Genomic DNA, 19,654 nt, shown 5'->3' with positions numbered 1-19,654 from the left:
CAGGGTTGGGTGCAGGGCAGCTCTCACTGCCCAGTGCCCATCTCAGGGCTCACGCTCCCACATGAACCTTACCATGTCAAAGAAGCGCGGCAGGTTCTCCACCAAATACTCATCCATGGGGCTGGCCTTTTTCTTCTCCAGGTTTTGATTTATCAGTCTTTTCAGGATCATAACGACCTTTGTCTTGAGGTCTTCTCTGCCAACCCACAGGAGCTCCATCATGTGTGGCACCAGGAACTCCAGTTTTCCTGCCTGTATGAAGGACAGAGTTTCTTTTCTGTGATAAGATCCATGCCTGGAAAGCTCCTCAGGCAGCCATCAGGCCCTAACATGTCATCAAGGCAGCTGGCAGCACTTCCTCTAACACCTGCCTCCCAGCCCACACCAAGCCACCGCCTTACCCACAGCCCCAGAGCCCTGGATGCCACCATGGCTGTCCCTGATGCCACCCTGCTCACCAGCTCAGGTGTCTCGCACAGCACGATGAGGCCGTCGAGCACCTGGGAGGCTGGGAGGGTTGGAAGCTCCTCATCGATATCAAAGTTGTCATTCTGAAGGTATTCAAATTCTTCGTCTTTGTCCTCCCACTCAAACTTCATGCTAGTGCCACTGGGCAATGGCTGTAGAAGCAAGCACAGTAGTGAGAGCCTGGCAGAGTCTGCAGGGCTCGTGGCAGAGGATCAAGTCCTTTTCTGGTAACTCACAGCCAAGTCAGAGGTGGAGCTGCTTTCTGAAGAAGAAGCGCTGAGACTGCAGGGCCACCAGTCGACCCAGAGCATGACAGCGAATGGCCATAATATCTTGTCTCCAATCTTGGGCTCTGAGAAGATGCTCTGCCACATTTGCATGGCCACACTGCAAGGCAGAGCTCTGTGTCAGCAGGGCGGCCTGGAGTGCAGCGTGGCCGGGCCAGCCCAGGTGCCTGGGGCCCTGCCTGGGCAGGCAGCAGGGCACTGAGCTGGTGTTCCCCTCTAGGCTGGGAGCAGCAGGGTGGCTCTGGGCTGGCTGGGCCAGCTTTGTCTGCTGCAGGCCTGGACAACCTAGCAGGGCTGGAAAGCTTGGTGGGATGGAGAACCCCTCTCCTCAGGGCTGTCCTCCATCATTCCTTGGCTCTGGGAGCCAGAGAGTCTCAGGCTCCATCTCCCCACAGCCAACAAACCCTCAGGCTTTTCAGGGCCAGTACCTGTCTCCTTGTGGAGCGATGCTCAACAGTGTGGCGACTACCTTCCTTGGGAAAAACTCTGCTAGCAGCAGAAGCAGGGAGTGGAAGCACTCCTGCACAAGTTCACACTTCACACCTGGCAGTCTTTCATGCAGGAAGCTCAAAATCTTTGGCACCTGAAGGGGACAGAGGTGAGGAGAGTGCTGCCACGGTAGTGCAGCCTCAGCTGCCCTTTCCATGCCACTCTGCTGCCTTCAGGTGCCTTCAGGTGCCTGAGACACCTGGGTTTGGCAGGGAGGGATGGAGAGAGGAACAAGGCCTTCTAGGGCTGAAGGGCAGGGCAATCCAGCCACAGGCCACTTACATCCGTCAGGAAGAAGCACGGGTCAACCGTGGCCAGCCACAAAATCTCTTCTGCTATGATCCTGCGCCCTCTGTAAAGGTTCCACCCAAATGGTTCAACCCATGGACGAGGCTCTCCAGGTATCCATTGATAATTCTGGGCATCTTTCTGCTCCAGGGTTTCAAGGACGATGTGTGTCCTCTCTGAGCGTGTGAGGTATCTTTCGAAGGGCTGCGGCAGGAAGGAGGAGAGCAAAGATGTCACCCCAAGGCCCCTGCTGGTGCTGCTCAGATGGGCAGCGAGAGCAGCCCTGGCCACAGGTGCCCAGCAGTGCTGGCAGCAGTGCCCACAGTCACTGTGTAGGGGAGGACGAGAGCAGAGGGTCCTTAGGCTGAGACAGGAGGGCTGGGCTCATGCTCACGGGGTGCTGGCCCTGCACAGGACCAGGGCTCACTGCTGGGCAGGAGAGCTGCAGCTGCTGCTGGGACACCAGCAGAGTGCCGCCCTCAGACAGTCCCTGCTTGGGGACAGCAGGAACCCTCTCATCAGGGACACTGAGGCCCTGTCAGCCCCACCGATTCCGGGTGCCTTTGGCTCACAGGAGTGCCCTGCCGATGGCACGGACAAGAGTCTCAGCAACGGGGGAGCTCATTACCTTGATACCGCACTTTCTTCCGAGAGTCTTGCAGAAGCAGGTGATTTCACCTTCCACGTGGCGTGCGTATCGTTTGCCCCTTAGCCTGGTCCTGCCTAAAGAGCAGGGCAGACGTGCAAGTCAGGGAGAGCAGCTTTGCCATCAGGCTTTCCAAAGCAGCCCGAGATCTGCTTGGGAGATGGCAGGCCAGAAGGAGATTGTGGAGGGAGGGGGTCAGAGTGGGCTCCACAAACAGGCAGGGTTGAAGATGGTGAAAGGAGCGGGGAAGGAGAGCAGCAGAGAACAGGGGCAAGACTTGAGGAGAGCACTCCACTTGTGCAGCAAAAGAGAGCTGGGATGCTACGGGGAGCAGCCGGAGGGGCAAAGGTGGTCAAGCAGAGAAGCAGAGCTGGGAGGTGATGTCTGTGTGCAGAGGGATGAAGGCCACCACAATGCCCCTGAGCTTTTTGCTTACAGATGAATTCACTGAGGTGCTCAACAGTCGCCCGACACTTTATTGAAGCTTTATTGAAGTTGACATACTTTGCTCAATGCAATAAAGTTTATGATTTCAAACTAACACCCAAAAAAGAGTGCATCTGTGAATAAAGTCACATCTTACCGGGAATTCCTCTCTAAATGTGAGAAACCTGGCAAACAGCCTTAGCTAAAAATACCCAAACCTACGTGACTTGTGCTTTGACTGCTGTGCTTACAGAACATCTGATGGTGGTAAAATATAAATATGTAAAAAATGTTAAAATAAAATAAATGTTTAAATAAAATGGTATCCAAATATAAACTTGAATTCCTACGCCTTATATATATATATAAAAAATATAAATACGTAAAAAATGTTTAAATAAAATACATGTTTAAATAAAATAAATACTTAAATAAAATGGTATCCAAATAAAAATTCAAATTCCTACACCTTAAATATATTAAAAATATAAATAAAAATATAAAAAATATTTTAAAAAAAAATGTTTAAATAAAATGGTACCCAAATATAAATTCAAATTCCTTTGCCTTAAATATATTTAAAAATTTAAATACGTAAAAAATGTTTAAATAAAATAAATGTTTAAATAAAATGGTATCCAAATATAAATTTGAATTCCTACGCCTTAAATACATTAAAAAAACATATAAATAAAGGTATAAAAAATGTTTAAATAAAATAAATGTTTGAATAAAATGGTACCCAAATATAAATTTGAATTCCTACGCCTTAAAGATAAAAAATAAATAAATAAATGTATAAACACCAAAAACCCTGAAACAACTCAGGGACTTCCTTTTTGCTGTGAATTTGGACTGTGTGAAATCGGCCATAAAAGTTATGTATGAGCAAACTGCCTCTCTTGTGATCTCTCACAATTTACTTACATTAAAACACGGCCTCAAATACATAAAAATTAATCCTTTAAATTCTCCTCTTCCTTGGTACCTCCTCAGATGCACAGAAGGAAAGCTGTTGGATTTCAGTCTCCCACTTGAGGGACAGAAGGTTTCAATAGACCTCAAGTGGCTGAAGCCCTGGGTTTGGCCATCAGGCCTTGTCTTTCACTGCTGTGGTCTTTTAATAGAGCAACAGAGAATTGCAGCAAAAAACTGAAGAGAAAAACTTTGTAAATTTTGTTTCAGAATCGTTGCCTTGAACCTTTGTTCGAGGTTGGGAATGGTTTGTCTCCCTTGGCAGGGAGGGTCAGTACTCTTTGTCATTCTGACATGACTGCCCAGGTCCCTGATTTTATCGTGGCCAAAATACTGGGCTTGGAAACCAAACCAGGAGCTGGTAGATAACAGCAGCTTGAAAAATGGGCTGATACCTAATTGATGTGACAGAAGGAATGAAAGACTCATGACAGCTAAGAAAAAAATTGGGCTTTTCAGTGCCTACCTCAGGTTAGGATGACTGCCTGTGTCTTAGTGGAGGAAGATGTTTTTGTAACTTTATTGAAACTTGTTAGTAAAATGTGCCTGAATTCCTAAGGAAACAACCACTGTGAAATCTTTAGAAACCAAAAGTAGATTTCCAAAGTGTAGAAGTTGCTATTAATATTTTGGCCGTTCCTGTGGCATCTTTTTGATGTATGAATAACTCTGAGAACAAGAAATTCTTAATTATAACACATTATCAGGTCTGTTTACTGCTAATTATTTTACAAGGTTGAGAGAAGAGTTTAAGATGAAAATTGTGGGGTTACTTGCAAAGCTTTTGGTAAAACCAATGCAGTTGAACCTGGTGGGGAAATTTGCCCTTAAATTGGATTTGGCACATCTCATGAGTGTCTAAGGCAGAGGCCAACCCAGCTGGAAAGAGCCTTTCAAGGGTGACAAGGGTAACTAAATTACCTTTTTGAGAGGTGGGGAAAGCTAAAGTCAGTAATTAAATTTCCTTATGTTAAGCTTAGTAAAAATATATTAATATATAAATATTAAAATTATTTTAATGGTCTTATGGGGTTTTCACTGTGCTTAAGTTCGTACTTCTGAGTGTTTGATTGTCACAATAATGGACAGCTTTGTAGTGGTTTTTTTTATTATTATTATTTTTCACGTTTTGATACTTTGGTCAAGGCATTAACATTAAAAATCATTCAAAATTTTAATTCATCTTCAAACACCGAAATAGATTTGAAATGAGGTTAATGAGAACAGTAGGGGAAAAAAAAAACCCGAGCCCCAAACCAAAACAACCCCAAAAACTGTTCATTTTCCCATTGTATTTTAAACAGGGAAGTCTGTAGAGCAGCAGAAAACAGGACACGTGGGCAGGTGTGAAAGTCAGACTGGGGCTTGTTGCACTGGTTCCAGTGCTCTTTGCTTCAGTGTAACTGGTCATTTATCAAGGAACAGGGTAGTGGTGAATTTGGCTTTCAGACTAAAATGAGGTTAAAGTTACACATATTCAAAAGAATAAACTGATGTTGGAGTGCAGATACTCAAAATCCTGAAGACCTTTTGAAACCTTTTTTGTGTGTCAGTCCTACGGCCGAAGCTCTTCCCGCAGTCGGGGCACTCACAGGGCTTCCCTTAGCAGTGGGTCCGTTGGTGTTTGGTCAAGGTAGAGCTGTGGGTGAAGCTCTTCCCACACTCCCCACACTTGTAGGGCCTCTCCCTGGTGTGCATGCGCTGGTGGGTGACAAGGTGAGCATTCTGCTTGAAGCCCTTCCCGCAGTCGGTGCAGCGGAAGGGCCTCTCATCCGTGTGTGTCCGCTCATGCAGGAGGAGATGTGAGCTCCTCTGAAACCTCTTCCCACATTTCCCACACGTGTAGGGCCGTTCCCCGGTGTGGATGCGTTGGTGGGTGAGGAGGTTGGAGCTGCAGTTGAAGCTCTTCCCACATTCCCCACACGTGTAGGGCTGTTCCCCAGTGTGGATGGCCTGGTGTCGGATCAGGTTGGAGCTTTGGTTGAAGCTCTTCCCACATTCCCCACACATGTAGGGCCGTTCCCCAGTGTGGATGTGCTGGTGGGTGAGGAGGTGGGAGCTCTGCCTGAAGCTCTTCCCACATTCCAAGCACCTGAAGGGCTTCTCTCTGCTGGGAGGCTGCTCAGGGACCACCAGGTCAGAGCACCCCCTCAAGCTCTGGTCGCCTTCCCGGCACAGGCTGGCTCTTTCCTCCTCAGAGCACCCTGGGATGGCTTTGGAGCCCCTCCTGCGGGGGGATCTCCGGCCCTTTTCCTCCCCGCTGCCTTCCTGCGCCGGGGAGCCCTTCAAAACGGCCTCTCCCACCAGGGTCTCACGGGGGGATTTGTCCTCCGGGCTCTCCGTCCTCAGCTCGGGGCCTGGGGCAGGAAGCAAGAAGGACAGGCAGGGGATTTGCCTCCGGCCCACAGGGAAGGCCAAGGACATCCCCCCAACTCCGGCCCCGGCAGGACGGCGGCGCCAGCGGGGTTGTCCTGCAGCCGGGGCCATGCTCGGCTGACAGAGCCAGCACAACACCCGCCCAAAGGGACACTGACTGCCTCCTCACCTGCCTGGGGGGCCCAAGGCATCTTCCTCTTCCTCGCAGCCTCCTCCTCCATCCGCCCAAGCTTTGGGAAGGACAAATCCTGATGGGGGGAAAACAAGGGCTGAGTGCGTTGGCTTGGGGGTTCCTCCTGCCCAAGTCCATCTCTAGAACTCACCGGGCTTCCTGTGTCCATAAAAACCTCCAAAACACCAAGATTCAGCCCAGAAAAACTCAAACCTCCAAGACTCAGGCAAAAAACCCCTCAGAAACAGAAAGACAAACCCCCTCACAAACTGTAAAAAGTTAAGATTCAGCCAAAAATACTCCAAAATATCAAGATTTGGCCCAAGAAAATACTATTTAATAAGGACGATGAGGGGATTGAGGTCATTTCATGAGCACTTGATTGAGTTGCTATATATTAATCTAAAGCTCTATTAATGTAGTGTCACTTCAAACTCACCAGGGCTGTTCCTCGAGGTTATCTGGCCCCCTGCCAGTCTGGGGCTGTTTCTCCAAACCACCAAACCACGTGTGCCAAACGCCCTGGTTGGTCAGTGCCGGCTGGGGGAGCAGGCACTCGGTGAGGGGATGAGAAAACTGCACCCGGGGCTGGGCTGAAAGAGGCTTCAGCACCACTTCTGATGGCCCAGGGGCAGCATCTGGCTTCTCCCAAACAGAGAGATGGCACTAGTTCCTCTGCAGGGAGTCAAGGGCAGCAGGGTGACTCCTGCTGCATGGATGGAATGGCAGAGGATCCCTTGGGTCCCAAGGCTGGATCAGCACTCAGGGATACAAACTGCCCTTAAGCTCAGGATGCAGCTGCCAGCACAGATTTCCCTGCAAAGTCTGCAGTGAGTCAAGCTCTGGAGAGCAGGTGTGCAGGGACCTAAGGGGATTATGGACAGGGGCCCAGCAGAGACAGCCAGGGCCTGCAGGGGAAGGCACAGGGAAAACCTGGACCCCCACACTGCCACCGCTGTCTCTGCTCCTCCTTGCAGGCTCCGTGGCCAGGCACAGTTTGTGTTCCTGGGTGCCCACCATCCCAGCACTTGGAGACGCTCAAATCAGCGCCCGCAGCTCTGCAGCAAAGCCCCAGCTCACCTGGCACACAGGGGATGGACACAGCACCTGCTCGGGGATGGGCACTCACAGCTTTGCTTCTCTTCCCCACCACAGGGCTCTCCTTCCTCAGCAGCACCTCTACCTTGCACTTATTCTCAGCCTCACCTCAGGGACAGCTCTGGGCTCACCTCCGCGCCACTTCTCAGCCTCACCTCAGGGCCTGGGCTCAAGGACAGGAACCTGCAGGGAGGGGACATCAGGTGCAAGCTCAGGGCTGCCTGCTTGCACTGGCCTCTGGGCTTCTTTCTCCTTCTACAACCAGCCCAGAACTCAGCCTGCTTTTCTAACACCACACATTTACAGACTAACCTTGGAGATAGATATGGACAGACATCTCTGTCACCCTGGGGATAGAGCCTCAAGCATGTGCTGCCATAGGAATGGCAATCACAGAATCACAGAATCAGCCAGGTTGGAAAAGACCTCTGAGATCATCAAGTCCAACCCTGGATCCAACCCCGCCGTGCTTCCCAGACCATGGCACTGAGGCCACATCCACTCTCACCTTCAACACCTCCAGGGACGCTGACTCCACTCCCTCCCTGCCCAGCCCATTCCAAGGCCTGACTACTCTCTCTGTAAAAAACTGCTTCCTAATATCCAACCTAAACCTCCCCTGGCACAGCTCAAGACCCAGCCCTCTTGTCCTACTGCTGCTTCCTGGCAGAACAGCCCCACCCCCACCTGGCTCCAACCTCCTGGCAGGGACTTGCAGACAGTCAGGAGGTCTCCCCTGAGCCTCCTCTTCTCCAGCCTCAACACCCCCAGCTCCCTCAGCCTCTCCTCACACCACTTGGGCTCCACTCCCTTCCCCAGCCTCGCTGCTCTTCTCTGCACCTGCTCCAGCCCCTCCAGGGCCTTCCTCAACTCAGGGGCCCAGAGCTGGACACAGCACTCCAGGGGTGGCCTCACCAGCGCTCACTCCAGCCCAACAATCACTTCCCTGCTCCTGCTGACACACTCTTCCACAGACAGGTCCCTCTGCAGAGCCCTCCTGCCTTCCAGCACATCAACACACCCCCAGCTTGGTGTCACCTGCACATTTGCTGATGAAATGCCTGGTTCTGCAGCAGCTGCAGATGCTCAAGGGGCAGCAGGACCAAGTCAGGGGCCTGGGGGGCTTTGGGGTCCGGGAGGGTCCTGGGGGAGCTGGGGAGGGGCTTTGGGGATTCGGGATACAAACCAGGACAGACCAGTACAGACCAGGACAGACCAGTACCTCCTCACTGCTCCCTGGATCTCTCTTGGAGCTGGGCCACGTTGTCCTGGGACACCTGATCCCCCCCCAGTGCCCTCCCAGTACAGCCCAAAGCCCCCAGTACAGCCCACTGTGTTCCTGTCCCAGGGTGCCAGGGTACCCCCCTCTTTGGGGGGAGTTGGAATGGATTTGAGGGGGGGGGCTGGGGGAATTTGAAGGGATCTGGGGGTTTGAATGGGGATTTGGGGGGGTTTAGGGGTCTTTGGGTGTATTTGGGGGAGATAAAACAGGTTTTGGGGGCATTGGGGCATCAAAGGGATCTGTGGGGGGAGGGGACTAAAGGGAAAATGGAGGTTAAGGGACATATGGGGAGGTTAAAGAGGTCTGGGAGGGAGATGAGAGGCTGCACCAAGAGCAGGTGAGTCCTGAGACCTCCCCGGTGTCCTCAAGACCCTCTTGGTGTTCCTAATTCCCCCCTTGACACTCCAAGACAACCCTGGTGTCTCCAATGTCCCCAGGGCCTCCCCATTGCCATTATTCCCACCTTGACACCCCCAATTTCACTGGCCCCAAGCCCATCCCTGATGTCCCCAACCCTGGACACTTTGACCCCAAAAATGCCCCCCCACACGCTCACAGAAAGGCCAAGGGCATCTGGGGACACGTTGGGAACAGCTGGGGGGCTTTGCAGGGCCCTGGGTGATTACTGGAGGATACTGGGACACACTGGGGTGAACCAGAGGGCACTGGGAGGGACTGGGGAGTTACTGGGGGATTACCAGGACACAGGGAGAGACACTGGCAGGTTACTGGGCCATACTGGGGGTTACTGGGTGCTCACTGGAACATCACTGGGCCATACTGGGGGGCAGTGGGAGGTCACTGGGACACACTGGCTGGTCACCGAGGGGGTTACTGGGCCGTACTGAGGGGCACTGGGAGCCCCTTACACGGATGTGGTACATCTCCCCCCCGGACTTTGGGGAACACCCCCAGGACTCCTTCCCCTGGGGGCTGGGAGATCCCCTGAACCCCACTGCTGGGCTTTAGGGAACCCCCGGGCCCCAGTTCCTTTGGGGTCTCTGTCTGCTGCGTGTTGGGGGTCTCTGGGGTTCGAGGGGGGCATTGGGATCCCCTTTCCCTGGGGTCGGTCCGCCGGGCCGGCAGGGGGCGCTGTGGCGGGAGCGGTAATGGCGGGTCGCGGGTCATGCCGGCGGGTAACGCCGGCGCGCCTGCGCAGTGCAGCCAGGGCGCTGGGACAGCCCCACCCCCCCTCCCGCGCGGGTTCCAGGCCCCGCGCTCTGACCCTCGGGAACCCCCGAACCCCTCGGCTAAACCCTCCCGAGCCCTCCAGCCTTTCCACCCACAGCCGCGCTCCCCGCAGCCCCGAGCGGATCCCCAGAATCGCGCTCTCCGAGCGCAGCCGCACCTCCACCGCTACCGCTGCCCCGCAGACAACATGGCGCTCTGCGCACGCCCCGCCTCTCGAGCCCCCGCCGCAGCCAATCAGCGCTCGGCCCGTCCCCGCCCCGTCCCTGCCGGCCCCGCCCTGTCGGGTGAGCGGGGCGGGCACGGCGGGAAAGCGGCGGGGGGGAAAGAGCGGGGGGGACCCCAAAGGGAGCGCGAGGGGCGGGGGGTCACCCCCAAAGGGGGCTGGGGGGAGCCGGGCTGTGAAGGGACTGCTTTTCCAAACTGCCCTGCTTATCCCGTATGTGCACACTTCTCTCCTGCTGGGATCTGGCCCAGACAAACCTGAAAATACCTGGAAGTGCCACCTCCACCAGCACTTCCTCCACAGCTGCTTTCAAGGATTTCTCTTCAATTTGCCAAGGAAATGCTTCCAGATCATACTTCCATCTACAAGTCAGAACACCAGCCTGCACCAGGACTCCTGCTTGTTTTCCCTGCACTTGCTGACAGGAGGTGCAGAGGCAGGATGTCAGCACTTCATTACCAACAGCCTTAACGGGGCATGACTCCACTTTTTAACCTTGGAAGAAGAGCAGCTTTTCCTTTTCCTCTCCTGTTTTCTGGGGTTAGCTTTTTTTACCTTCTGAATAAAAGAACACATGTGTAAATTGAAATAATCTGAACCCAACTTTTAAGAAGACTGACACCTTTGAGCAGCTTCCTCTTAACCCTCTCTCCATGTTGGAGGAGTGGCCAGATGAAGAGTTACCAGCCCATCCTGGCTTCCAGAATGGCACAGCTGGTGGTTAGAGATTCATCTCACAGTTTTCTAGAATATGCCCAAACTTGTTCTGCCCTTCCTAATTCCTAACTCAGACCAATGGCTCCAAACCCACCATCTGGGAGGCTGATTAGGTTGGCAAGAACATTTCCCTGTGTGATAACAGTGTGGGCACAAGGACTGGGAGTGTGTCATAAGAAATCTGACTTGCATACATGGGGTAGGAGATAAAAAAAAAACACAGATAAGCAGAAAATGTTTGCAAGGAAGAATTGGCAGCAAATCTGTCAGAAGATTAGTGCAGGTGACTATCAAATACAGGAGAAAACATGATGAAAGGAGTAACTCATGACTCTTTATGTGAGCTATGAAATGAACAGTAACTTCAGCCACTGATGATTTTTTTTAAATATAGCAGTGAGTTTGCAGTTGTAGCATTTTCCACATTAAAGCCTACAGCTGGTAAATAATAAAATAAGCAATTAAAAAGCAATCAAGCTTGCTGCATGAAAACCTCTCAAACAGGCTGCTTCAAACAACAACAGTCTTCTTGCTCCCCTCCTTCCCCCAAGCCCCAAAACTTCACCACATCCCAGGTCTGTACTCCTCACACACATCACTGGCAGAGGAAAGCCACACAAAACAAAAGATAAAGAATAATGACTTGTTTTGGTAGGTACTGATGGTCACGTGTGTGGAATGGGAGGTCCCAAGAGGAGTGTCAGCTTGGTGGATGGTCCCTCTTGGGAAGTACAGTAAGTCACCTGGCTGCAAGAAAATTGATATATTTAGGGCACCAGGTCAAACCTTACTGCAGTCAGAGAAAATACTCTCTGAGCAGACAGTCTGACAATATATATCCTTTAGAATCACAAAATGGAGCAGTCCTGCAATGTACACTTGAATAACATAAAGAACACTAAGCCAGAAGTTCAGAACCTTAAACTTTCCAACCTGCTGTCAATATTTGCTGAAAACTTGAAACAAGCTTTTTAACATCACAGAACACACAGACTCCCACTGAGCTGCAGGAAGAGGACAAAGAAGCAGCTGAGATGGACCTGCTGGCAACACAGTGGGCTGGCAGAGGAGCAGTGAAATGGGCATTTGGTCAGATCACATCAAAAGAAAAGGCTAGTATTCCACGAGAAAAGCCAAATACTCTATAAAAATGGTAATCTGTTACAATACTGTTGTCTGAGATTTTCAGTTAAAGCACTTAAAAAACAGGTACGACCTTCCTCCTCCTCCTCCCTATCTTTCTTCTCACCTATGTAAATTAAAACTCCACACTGAAAAAAAAACAGATAAGGAAAGTCAAGGCAAGAAAGGTGTAAAGCACATAAAATTGCCTCCAAGAGGGAAATAAAAGTTTACTTGTGGCTTGTCCTGTAAACACCTATAGAGTTGGACAGCACAGTCAAAGAAAACTGCCTTCCTTACCAGAGTGGGGACTACACCAACCAAGAGTATTCTGAATTCTCTTCATTTGAAAGATGGAGAAAGGAAATATTCTAGAAAGATGTTTAGGGAGGAAATAGAGTCAAACAACAGCATCCCCCTCAGAGGCAGCCACAAAGAGACAACCAAACTTTGACACCAGCCACCCAGAAGAAATGGGTCACAGGAAGTGAACAACAGCAAACAGAAGAAAAATAAATTAAAAACTTGGATAACTTTTAAGCCCATCATTATTCCATAAAAATGAAAGGCACTGAAGTCTGGTCCAAAATATTCCAGAAATGAAAAAGGGAACTGTAATTTACTAGACTTTGCATCACCCAGTACACGATGACGACTGAATATTCCCCTCTGTCAAACAACACAGCTCATGATGTCAGCATCCCATCCAATGGGTCACACTATTCCTAAAACACCTACACCATCCAACATGTCACACTATTCCTCAAACACCTACACCCAAATGCAGCTCTGGACACTGAGAAGAGCAGAGAGAGGTTCCAGAACAGGCCAAAAGGCAGAGAAACTCCTGAGGATTCCAACATGGAGCAGCACCACCAGCTGGACAAGCAACACTTCAAAAGCAGGTCAAACAGAACAGGACAAGCACCAGATTCCCTGCTGACACTCAGTAATCTTCATGAAATGTTCCTTTTATTCCAAAAATCAACCACCAACCAAAAACTTCAATTTCAGGTTTGGAAAAAAGGAAGAGCAATTAATACAGCAAGTTTATGTGGGGTTTGGGTCATGCTTTTCTTTATCAGCCAAGGATAAATATTTAAATCTCACTCACCAGAACAGTGACAATGTTCAGTGCAGCAGTAAGTCTCAGTGCACAGAAGGATTAGCCTGAGGGATTACAGGCAGCATGTAAAAGCATAAAAATGTTTTAGAACCATACACAAACCCAGTGTTTTTTCTGCACACAACTCCACAAACATGACCTAGGAGTCAGGGTGCCCAACCTGGAGAGTACTAGTCAATTTACAGAAATAACTGGGTTTTTTGGCCCATTATTTAAATACTAGAAGCAAAGGATACCTTTAAAAAAGGATACAGACAACTATCACCCAAATTTCTCGTGCTCGCAGTGTGCAAACCCTCCCCTCAGTTTCACAGCCACAATCACTGCCTTCAAGAAATGGACCACTTTTAACTTTTCTGGCAATCACAGCCCAGACCACCTAAGGCAATGAAATTCTCATACCTTTAATATGAACTCACGTGTGGGATTCCCAATCCTATCTTCTGATTCCACATCATATTCCCGAGCTAAAGGCACCCTTGGTTTATAGAGCCGCCAGTGTTTCTCACCTTCCAGCTGAAGGATAAACACCTGCAAAAGACCATAAATCCAAACCCATAAGGAAGTAATTCCTTTCACATTAATTTTTAGATAGCTGCAATTCAGAGAAATTTAAATTTGAACTATTTTTTTTGTCTCTATTTAGAGACAACAGACAGAGGAGTTGTGAAGTGGGATCTGTTTTATCCTAAGGCAGGCATTTGGAAATCCCTGTTTCTCTCCAGTCACTTAAGTAAGTGCTAGAGAACTAACCCAAAAGGAACATCTGCCACACAAATATCCAAAATTTCAGGTGAAAGAGGCTTATCCCCAACAGAGCATCAGAAACCTCTATAGGGTGCCCAAAGGGGGTAGATGGCATGAGTTAGAAATGCTGGATGTGAAGCTGCTGAATAACAAGCATAAGGAAAATGAAACTCCAGGTGTATTGAATAGAAATGAAAATATTAAAAAGCAAAATACACATATAAGGATTGGATTTTTTGATTTGGTTTAAGTGGGATAGTCCAATTTTTTCTTTATAACGCAGTGTATATTTGTATGTTTCTTTTAGAAGCTGATTTAAAATGCATTTGGACCACAGGAATTCATCATATCAGTAACTTCTTAAAAACAGCAGGACCAACAAGCACAACCAGTCTGCTGTTACAGTCCAGCTGAAGAAAGAGCAAGTACTTAGTAAAGGAAAAAGGACTTGTAAATTCTTGGGGCCTGAATGAAGTGAAAATGAAAAAACAGGTGCTAGAAAGCTTCTGCAGCTGGGAAAACAAACTTCTCTTTTTATCTAAGGGAAATACCAGGTCTGGAGAACCCAGTTTACATGATATTATGATTAGATATTACTATTAGTAAATTTTCAGCAAAAAATATGTAAGAAAAACGACTACAAGGAAACACAAATAAAAAAAAAACATTTTCCTATAATGTTTAGTGGGGGGGAGGGTTAGAAGCACACACACAGCAGCAAACACTGCCATCAGCAAAAGCCCATGCACAATTTCACAGGCAAGGTTGTGCTGTCCTACCTCAACATCATCATAGTGAGGAGGAAGGCCCTGGGATCCCTGGGGAGGGATGTAAACATTGGACCCCACCAGAGACCCAAAGTAGCACTCCAGCTTCTCCTGAATCTTCCACAGCTCCTCCTGTAAAAAAAAAAGATGCTGTTACTTGCTGAAGAGCTCAGCCAAGCCCAGCCCACATCCTCCCCATGGCTTGGGAAGAATGATCACATCAGGGACACAGAGGCTGGGAAGGAAGGTGCTCTGTACCAGTGTTTCTCCTGAAGGAGAGCACTGGAGATGCAAAGGGGATCTGCCATGAGAGTCATTGCTAAGCCAAAAAGTCTGGTGCCCCAACCTGGGTTTGTTCTCTTCCCTGTGCCATCTTTAGGCTGCACAACCAGACAGACAAGGCTGAACAGAGGAAAATAATCCCACAAACAGCAAAACACCATAAGACAAGAAGCACATGCAGGACCTGCATTCTCTCACCAGAGAGAACATACAAAGGTTAGAGACCTTTCACCAGTTACTCCAATCATTTGGGAATATTCAAAACCAAACTTGACTCATCCACACCCCACATGTGACAGACAAGGCACCGAAGGGAAACAGCAGAACGTGACAAGTACAAGATCCACACAAGTGCAGCTTGGCCATTAAAGCTGACATCAGCCAGGAACACTATACCTGGGACTCAGCTTGTATTTGGGATCTTATTTGGGTCCACCTCACAATTCAATTGTGTTGACACCTGAATCAAAGCACCTCCAAGAATCCAAGTCCTTTACACAACTGTGCAGCACCACTGTCTCGTTCTCAAACTCAAGGACTGAGAACACTCAGCTAAAATGGGCTGGTACCTTTCCATGGTGCAATTCACTGGCAAGAACACTGGAAATATTTCACATGGTTTCACACCTTACCCTCCATTAAAGGGAAGTGGCTCAAAAGCCACAAAGTTTGCACAAGGAAACAGTGGGGCAGAAGGGATAATTTAAGCACAGATGCCTAATCATCAATTTTGTGCATTTGGTTTTGTTTCCAAACTTTTATGTGACAGAGCAAAATTTTAAAAAGAATATATTATTATACATATTATAGCATGAATCAGATTTTGTTCGTACTGCAGAGCAGTGAAACATGATGGACAGTGTAAAAGTATAAACTGTGTTTTAATACAGCTCATGTAAAGATTTCAGCAGGTCATCAATGTCAACCACTTCCCCTGGGGACAGAGATGAAGCCATGTCTAGTGCAACTCAAGCAAAACACACCACATTATTAAGCCAGCATCAATTATATCCAGTGAAACAATCCCACCTTAAATCTCTGAGGCTGATGAAACTGTATTCTTGCCTTTTTCTGGTCAGAATCCTTCTTCAGCTGCATGTAATTCACTTTGCCTTCTTTATTTAAAACCTTCTTCTTTCCATTCACACACTGCAGATATTCACATCTCGCCCATAGTACAGGCCCTGGCTGCACAGCTCCTTCAAGTCTGACAGCTGGAACAGGGACAGGCAGTAAGCAGCCACCAGGGGATCATTGCTCTGGACGAGCAGTGGCTTTTGCTCCCAGTACTCCTTGAAAAACACCTCTTCTTTGATGGGGGAGATCAAGCTCCCGAAGAGGCTCTCTGGGTTCTCAAAACTCAGGACTGAGGGAGAACAAGCTGCTTCCAGCTTTGCTCGTTTACACTGTGCCTGTGTTTCTTTTCCCATTTCAGCATGCTTCCCTCCTTTCTTGGGCATGGTTCCTGTTCAAGAGGAGAGAGGACCAAAACAATCAACCAGCAACACAACCTCAAGAGCTCACGGGCCCAGAGCAACAACTCTTCCCCTACCCAGTGGGATATCAGAGTATCCCGGGAACAGCTCTGGTTTCAGAGCCTCACTATTTGCTCCAAAGCATCAACAGTTTACAGAAGACAGGGAACATTGTTAGGCCTTCCTGTTGATGCTCTGTAATTACTACATTTACAAGTTTAAAACTTGTAAAATTTACCAGTTTAAGAACTAAAAGGCCAAGATTCTGCTTTCAGTCCTGTCGAGCTGTCAAACTTTGTTTATGTAGAACAAAAAGAATTCTTTCATACAAGCACAGACATTTCATTTTAAAGCTGGAAGTCATTTACTTTGTTTTTCCCAGGCAGATAGTATGATTGTGTACCATTAGGCCAAGATAAAGAAGTTGATCTACAAATGGTTTGGCTGCCAAATTCTCAGGAAAGTTAAGGGGAAAATCAAGTAAGGGTAGGTAACTGTGCAAGTCTGGAAAGCCAACACCTGAGAAGTTTGAACGTGCTGATGCCATAATTTCTAAGTAAAAATGACAGCTCTACTCCCTACACCCATTTGATAGGAAATGCTATCAATTTGTTGAGATACTTTTATTTACACAGATCCCGTATTTTGAAACTTAAACTCCAGTTCTGGTATTTACATGCAGCACTAAGTTCTTCTGTGCAGCAGGACACCCTTGCTGGCCCACTAACTCCTGGGCAGTGTTTCATCAGCAGCTCCTGCACAGCCTGTCCCTCAACAGTAACCGAGGGTCACCTCAGCCCTGCAGGAGGGAATTCACATCACCTCCTTCCTGAGAGAATGAACATTCCCAACTGCAGCATGAGGCAAGGGAATGCGTAAAAAATTAAAGACTGAAAATCAGTCCCTGAAGATGCTGCTGAAGGCACCAAGATCTAAAGCTGACATCCCCAAATGACAGCAACACAAATGCAGCCAAGCCTGGATTAAGAGTTTTGAATTCCAGACCTAAATCCATTGTACCAACCTCTCAGCTCAGTCACACTGATTTAAAGAAGTTACATTCAGATATTTACTATTCATAGAACGCAGCTTCATTTACAACACGGGCTGTTCTGTAGCGTTCTGCTGGTTATTACAGCTGATCCAAGCCCCCTGCCATGGGCAGGGATACCTTCCACAAGATCTAGTTGCTCAAAACCCCATCCAACAGGATCCAGCCAGGCCTTGAGCACTGCCAGGGATGGGGCATCCACAGCTTCTCGGGGCAACCTGAGCCAATGCCTCACCACCCTCCAGCAGAAAAAAATTCTCCCTTACATTTAGTCTAATCCTAAACCGTTCAGCTTAAACCCATTGCCCCTTGTCCTGCAGCTACAGGCCCTCAGAAAAAGTCCCTCTCCATCTTTCTTGCACCACTTAAGTCCTGACAGGCTGCAAGGAGGTCTCCACAGAGACTTCTCCAGATTGAGCCATCCCAACTCTCCCAACCTGTCTCCGCAGCTGCTCCATCCCTCTCATCATCTTCCTGGCCTTCCCTGGACTTGATCCAACAGGTCTGTGCCCTTCTCACGCTGGGAGCTCCAGAGCTGGATGCAGCGCTGCAGGTGGAGAATCCCCAGAGCGCGGCAGAGGGGCAGAACCCCCTCCCTCACCCACGGCCCGCTGAATGGGATGCAGGATACGCCCGGATTTCTGGGCTGGGAGCTCAGCGCCAGCTCAGCCCCAACTTTCCATCCACCAGCACCCCCAATTCCTTCCGTGCCGGGCTGGAGGACAAACCCCAGCGCAGAACCCCACACGGGAGCAGCTGCTCCCCGCCAGGGCTGTTCCCTCCCACACCACGGCAGCTCCCTGGGAAGCGGCGGGAATACCGCCGGGCACAGCGGGAATACCGCCGGGCATAGCGGGAATAATGCCGGGCACAGCGGGAATACCGCCGGGCGCAGCGGGAATGCCGCCGGGCACAGCGGGAATAGCGCCGGGCGCGGCGGGAATAGCGCCGGGCACAGCGGGAATAGCGCCGGGCACAGCGGGAATAGCGCCGGGCACAGCGGGAATACCGCCGGGCACAGCGGGTACACCGCCGGGCACAGCGGGAATACCGCCGGGCACAGCTGGAATACCGCCGGGCACAGCGGGGATACCGCCGGGCACAGCGGGAATAGCGCCGGGCACAGCGGGAATACCGCCGGGCACAGCGGGAATCCCGCCGGGCACAGCGGGAACACCGCCGGGCACAGCGGGAATACCGCCGGGCACAGCGGCTCCGAGGACACGCGGTGTCCCCGCTCCCCCCTCCCGGCTCCCGCCGCCTCCATCCAGCCCCTTCCCGTCCCGCGGCCCCGCACTCACCCGGGCAGGAGGGAGGATCGCGTGGGATCGGGGCGGGCCGGGATGGATCGGGGCGGGCAGGGGAGCCGAGGCCAGGCAGGATGTGCCGGCTGGAAGCGGGAGGCGGTCCTGCCGCGCTGGGAGTCACGGGAGGAGCCGCTTCCGGGCGGCCAGTAGGAAATCCGGCGGCATTCCAGTGTCATTCCAGTGTGTATTCCAGTGGGAACGCAGCAGCACTAAGGTTAATCAATCTGCTTCATACAACGGTGCCTGGGCTTCAGCTGCGTTATTTATTTTTTTTTTCCTGGACCAAAAATCTTCTTCTAGAGTCTCCCTGAGTCTCCCTCAAAGAAAACTTTGGAATCCTCAGCGAGCACGTGAAAACTTCCAGAAGTATTTTTAGATGCCTGTTAATGGTTTGGTTTACGTTGGCTAATGATGTCAGAAACAAAAGGAAATGTTAGGTAGGCTTTGCTGAAGCTTTGTTCTTGTGTACTGGCTCGAAGGATACGAAGCAGAACTAGCAGAAATAAAAAAGGTGGATTTTGGAAACCTCAGCAGCCTTACAGTGCACGGCTGATGTTGGTACAAAGTTACACTGCCATAAGTGTAACTAGAAGGACCTTTCAATGGCAGGTAAGAGAGGGGACTGTGTCCTGTCAACAACTTAAGGAGGGAGAATAACAGAGCCTTGCACATCTCCAACACCAGTTCAAATCCTTCCCTTTACGGAAAGTGGTTTTCAGTCTTGTTCCTCCTCACAGTGTGGTTGTTACACAGTCATAACTTCTGCTTCCCTGGCACTAGCTGGATCCTTTGGAACAAATGTCGTGATTCCAGTGGGTTCTGCATTCATGGATTCATCCAGCAAATTCCTGTGTGCTGAGCAGAGAAAGTGGCAAAGTATAATATATAGAAAAGGGGGATGGAGGAGAGAAAAAGGCAAACGCTGCTCATACTGTTCAGTCCTTGTTCCTTTACCACCTGGACCGCTCTGTCGCCAGCTGACCAAAATATCATGGTCACTTGAACATGAAATAAGGATTAATCAGCATGTGGCTGGGTTACCAGCAGAGATTTTGCCAGGGGTGAACCTGCAGCTGTCCTAATTGTAGAAATGTGTACAAATTAGATAAAAAAATTTAAGTTTCTGTAGAAAGCTTTTT

At 49.7% G+C, this 19,654-nt stretch overlaps 1 protein-coding gene, 2 long non-coding RNA genes and 1 pseudogene across 3 annotated transcripts in view; 1 reads left to right on the top strand and 3 right to left on the bottom strand.

Annotated features, from left to right (window-relative positions):
* The window catches only part of LOC135405243 (zinc finger protein 850-like), a 419,536-nt pseudogene that overhangs the window by 25,744 nt on the left and 374,138 nt on the right, over positions 1-19,654 (top strand).
* Positions 1-19,654, bottom strand: part of LOC135405704 (uncharacterized) — a 614,579-nt gene that overhangs the window by 589,088 nt on the left and 5,837 nt on the right. The gene's annotated exons all lie outside the window — the stretch shown is intronic.
* LOC135405504 (oocyte zinc finger protein XlCOF19-like) lies at positions 5,010-6,111 on the bottom strand. The gene has a single exon (XM_064640207.1). It carries the CDS (start codon positions 6,064-6,066, stop codon positions 5,182-5,184), a length of 885 nt encoding a protein of 294 aa, XP_064496277.1. The 5' UTR covers positions 6,067-6,111; the 3' UTR covers positions 5,010-5,181.
* Positions 11,282-14,670, bottom strand: LOC135405684 (uncharacterized). The gene is made up of 3 exons (XR_010425942.1): positions 14,413-14,670; positions 13,289-13,417; positions 11,282-11,385 (listed from the first exon to the last, which is right to left on the bottom strand). It is a non-coding gene; the product is annotated as an uncharacterized LOC135405684 (long non-coding RNA).

This window comes from Pseudopipra pipra, chromosome W (genome assembly GCF_036250125.1).
Source record: "Pseudopipra pipra isolate bDixPip1 chromosome W, bDixPip1.hap1, whole genome shotgun sequence".
Lineage (NCBI taxonomy): Eukaryota > Metazoa > Chordata > Aves > Passeriformes > Pipridae > Pseudopipra > Pseudopipra pipra.
This window is presented reverse-complemented; position numbering and strand designations above follow the sequence as displayed.

What these genes read in the sequence shown, in the direction of transcription:
- LOC135405504 (XM_064640207.1), bottom strand. Translation starts at nt 6,066, where the DNA reads ATGGCCCCGGCTGCAGGACAACCCCGCTGGCGCCGCCGTCCTGCCGGG.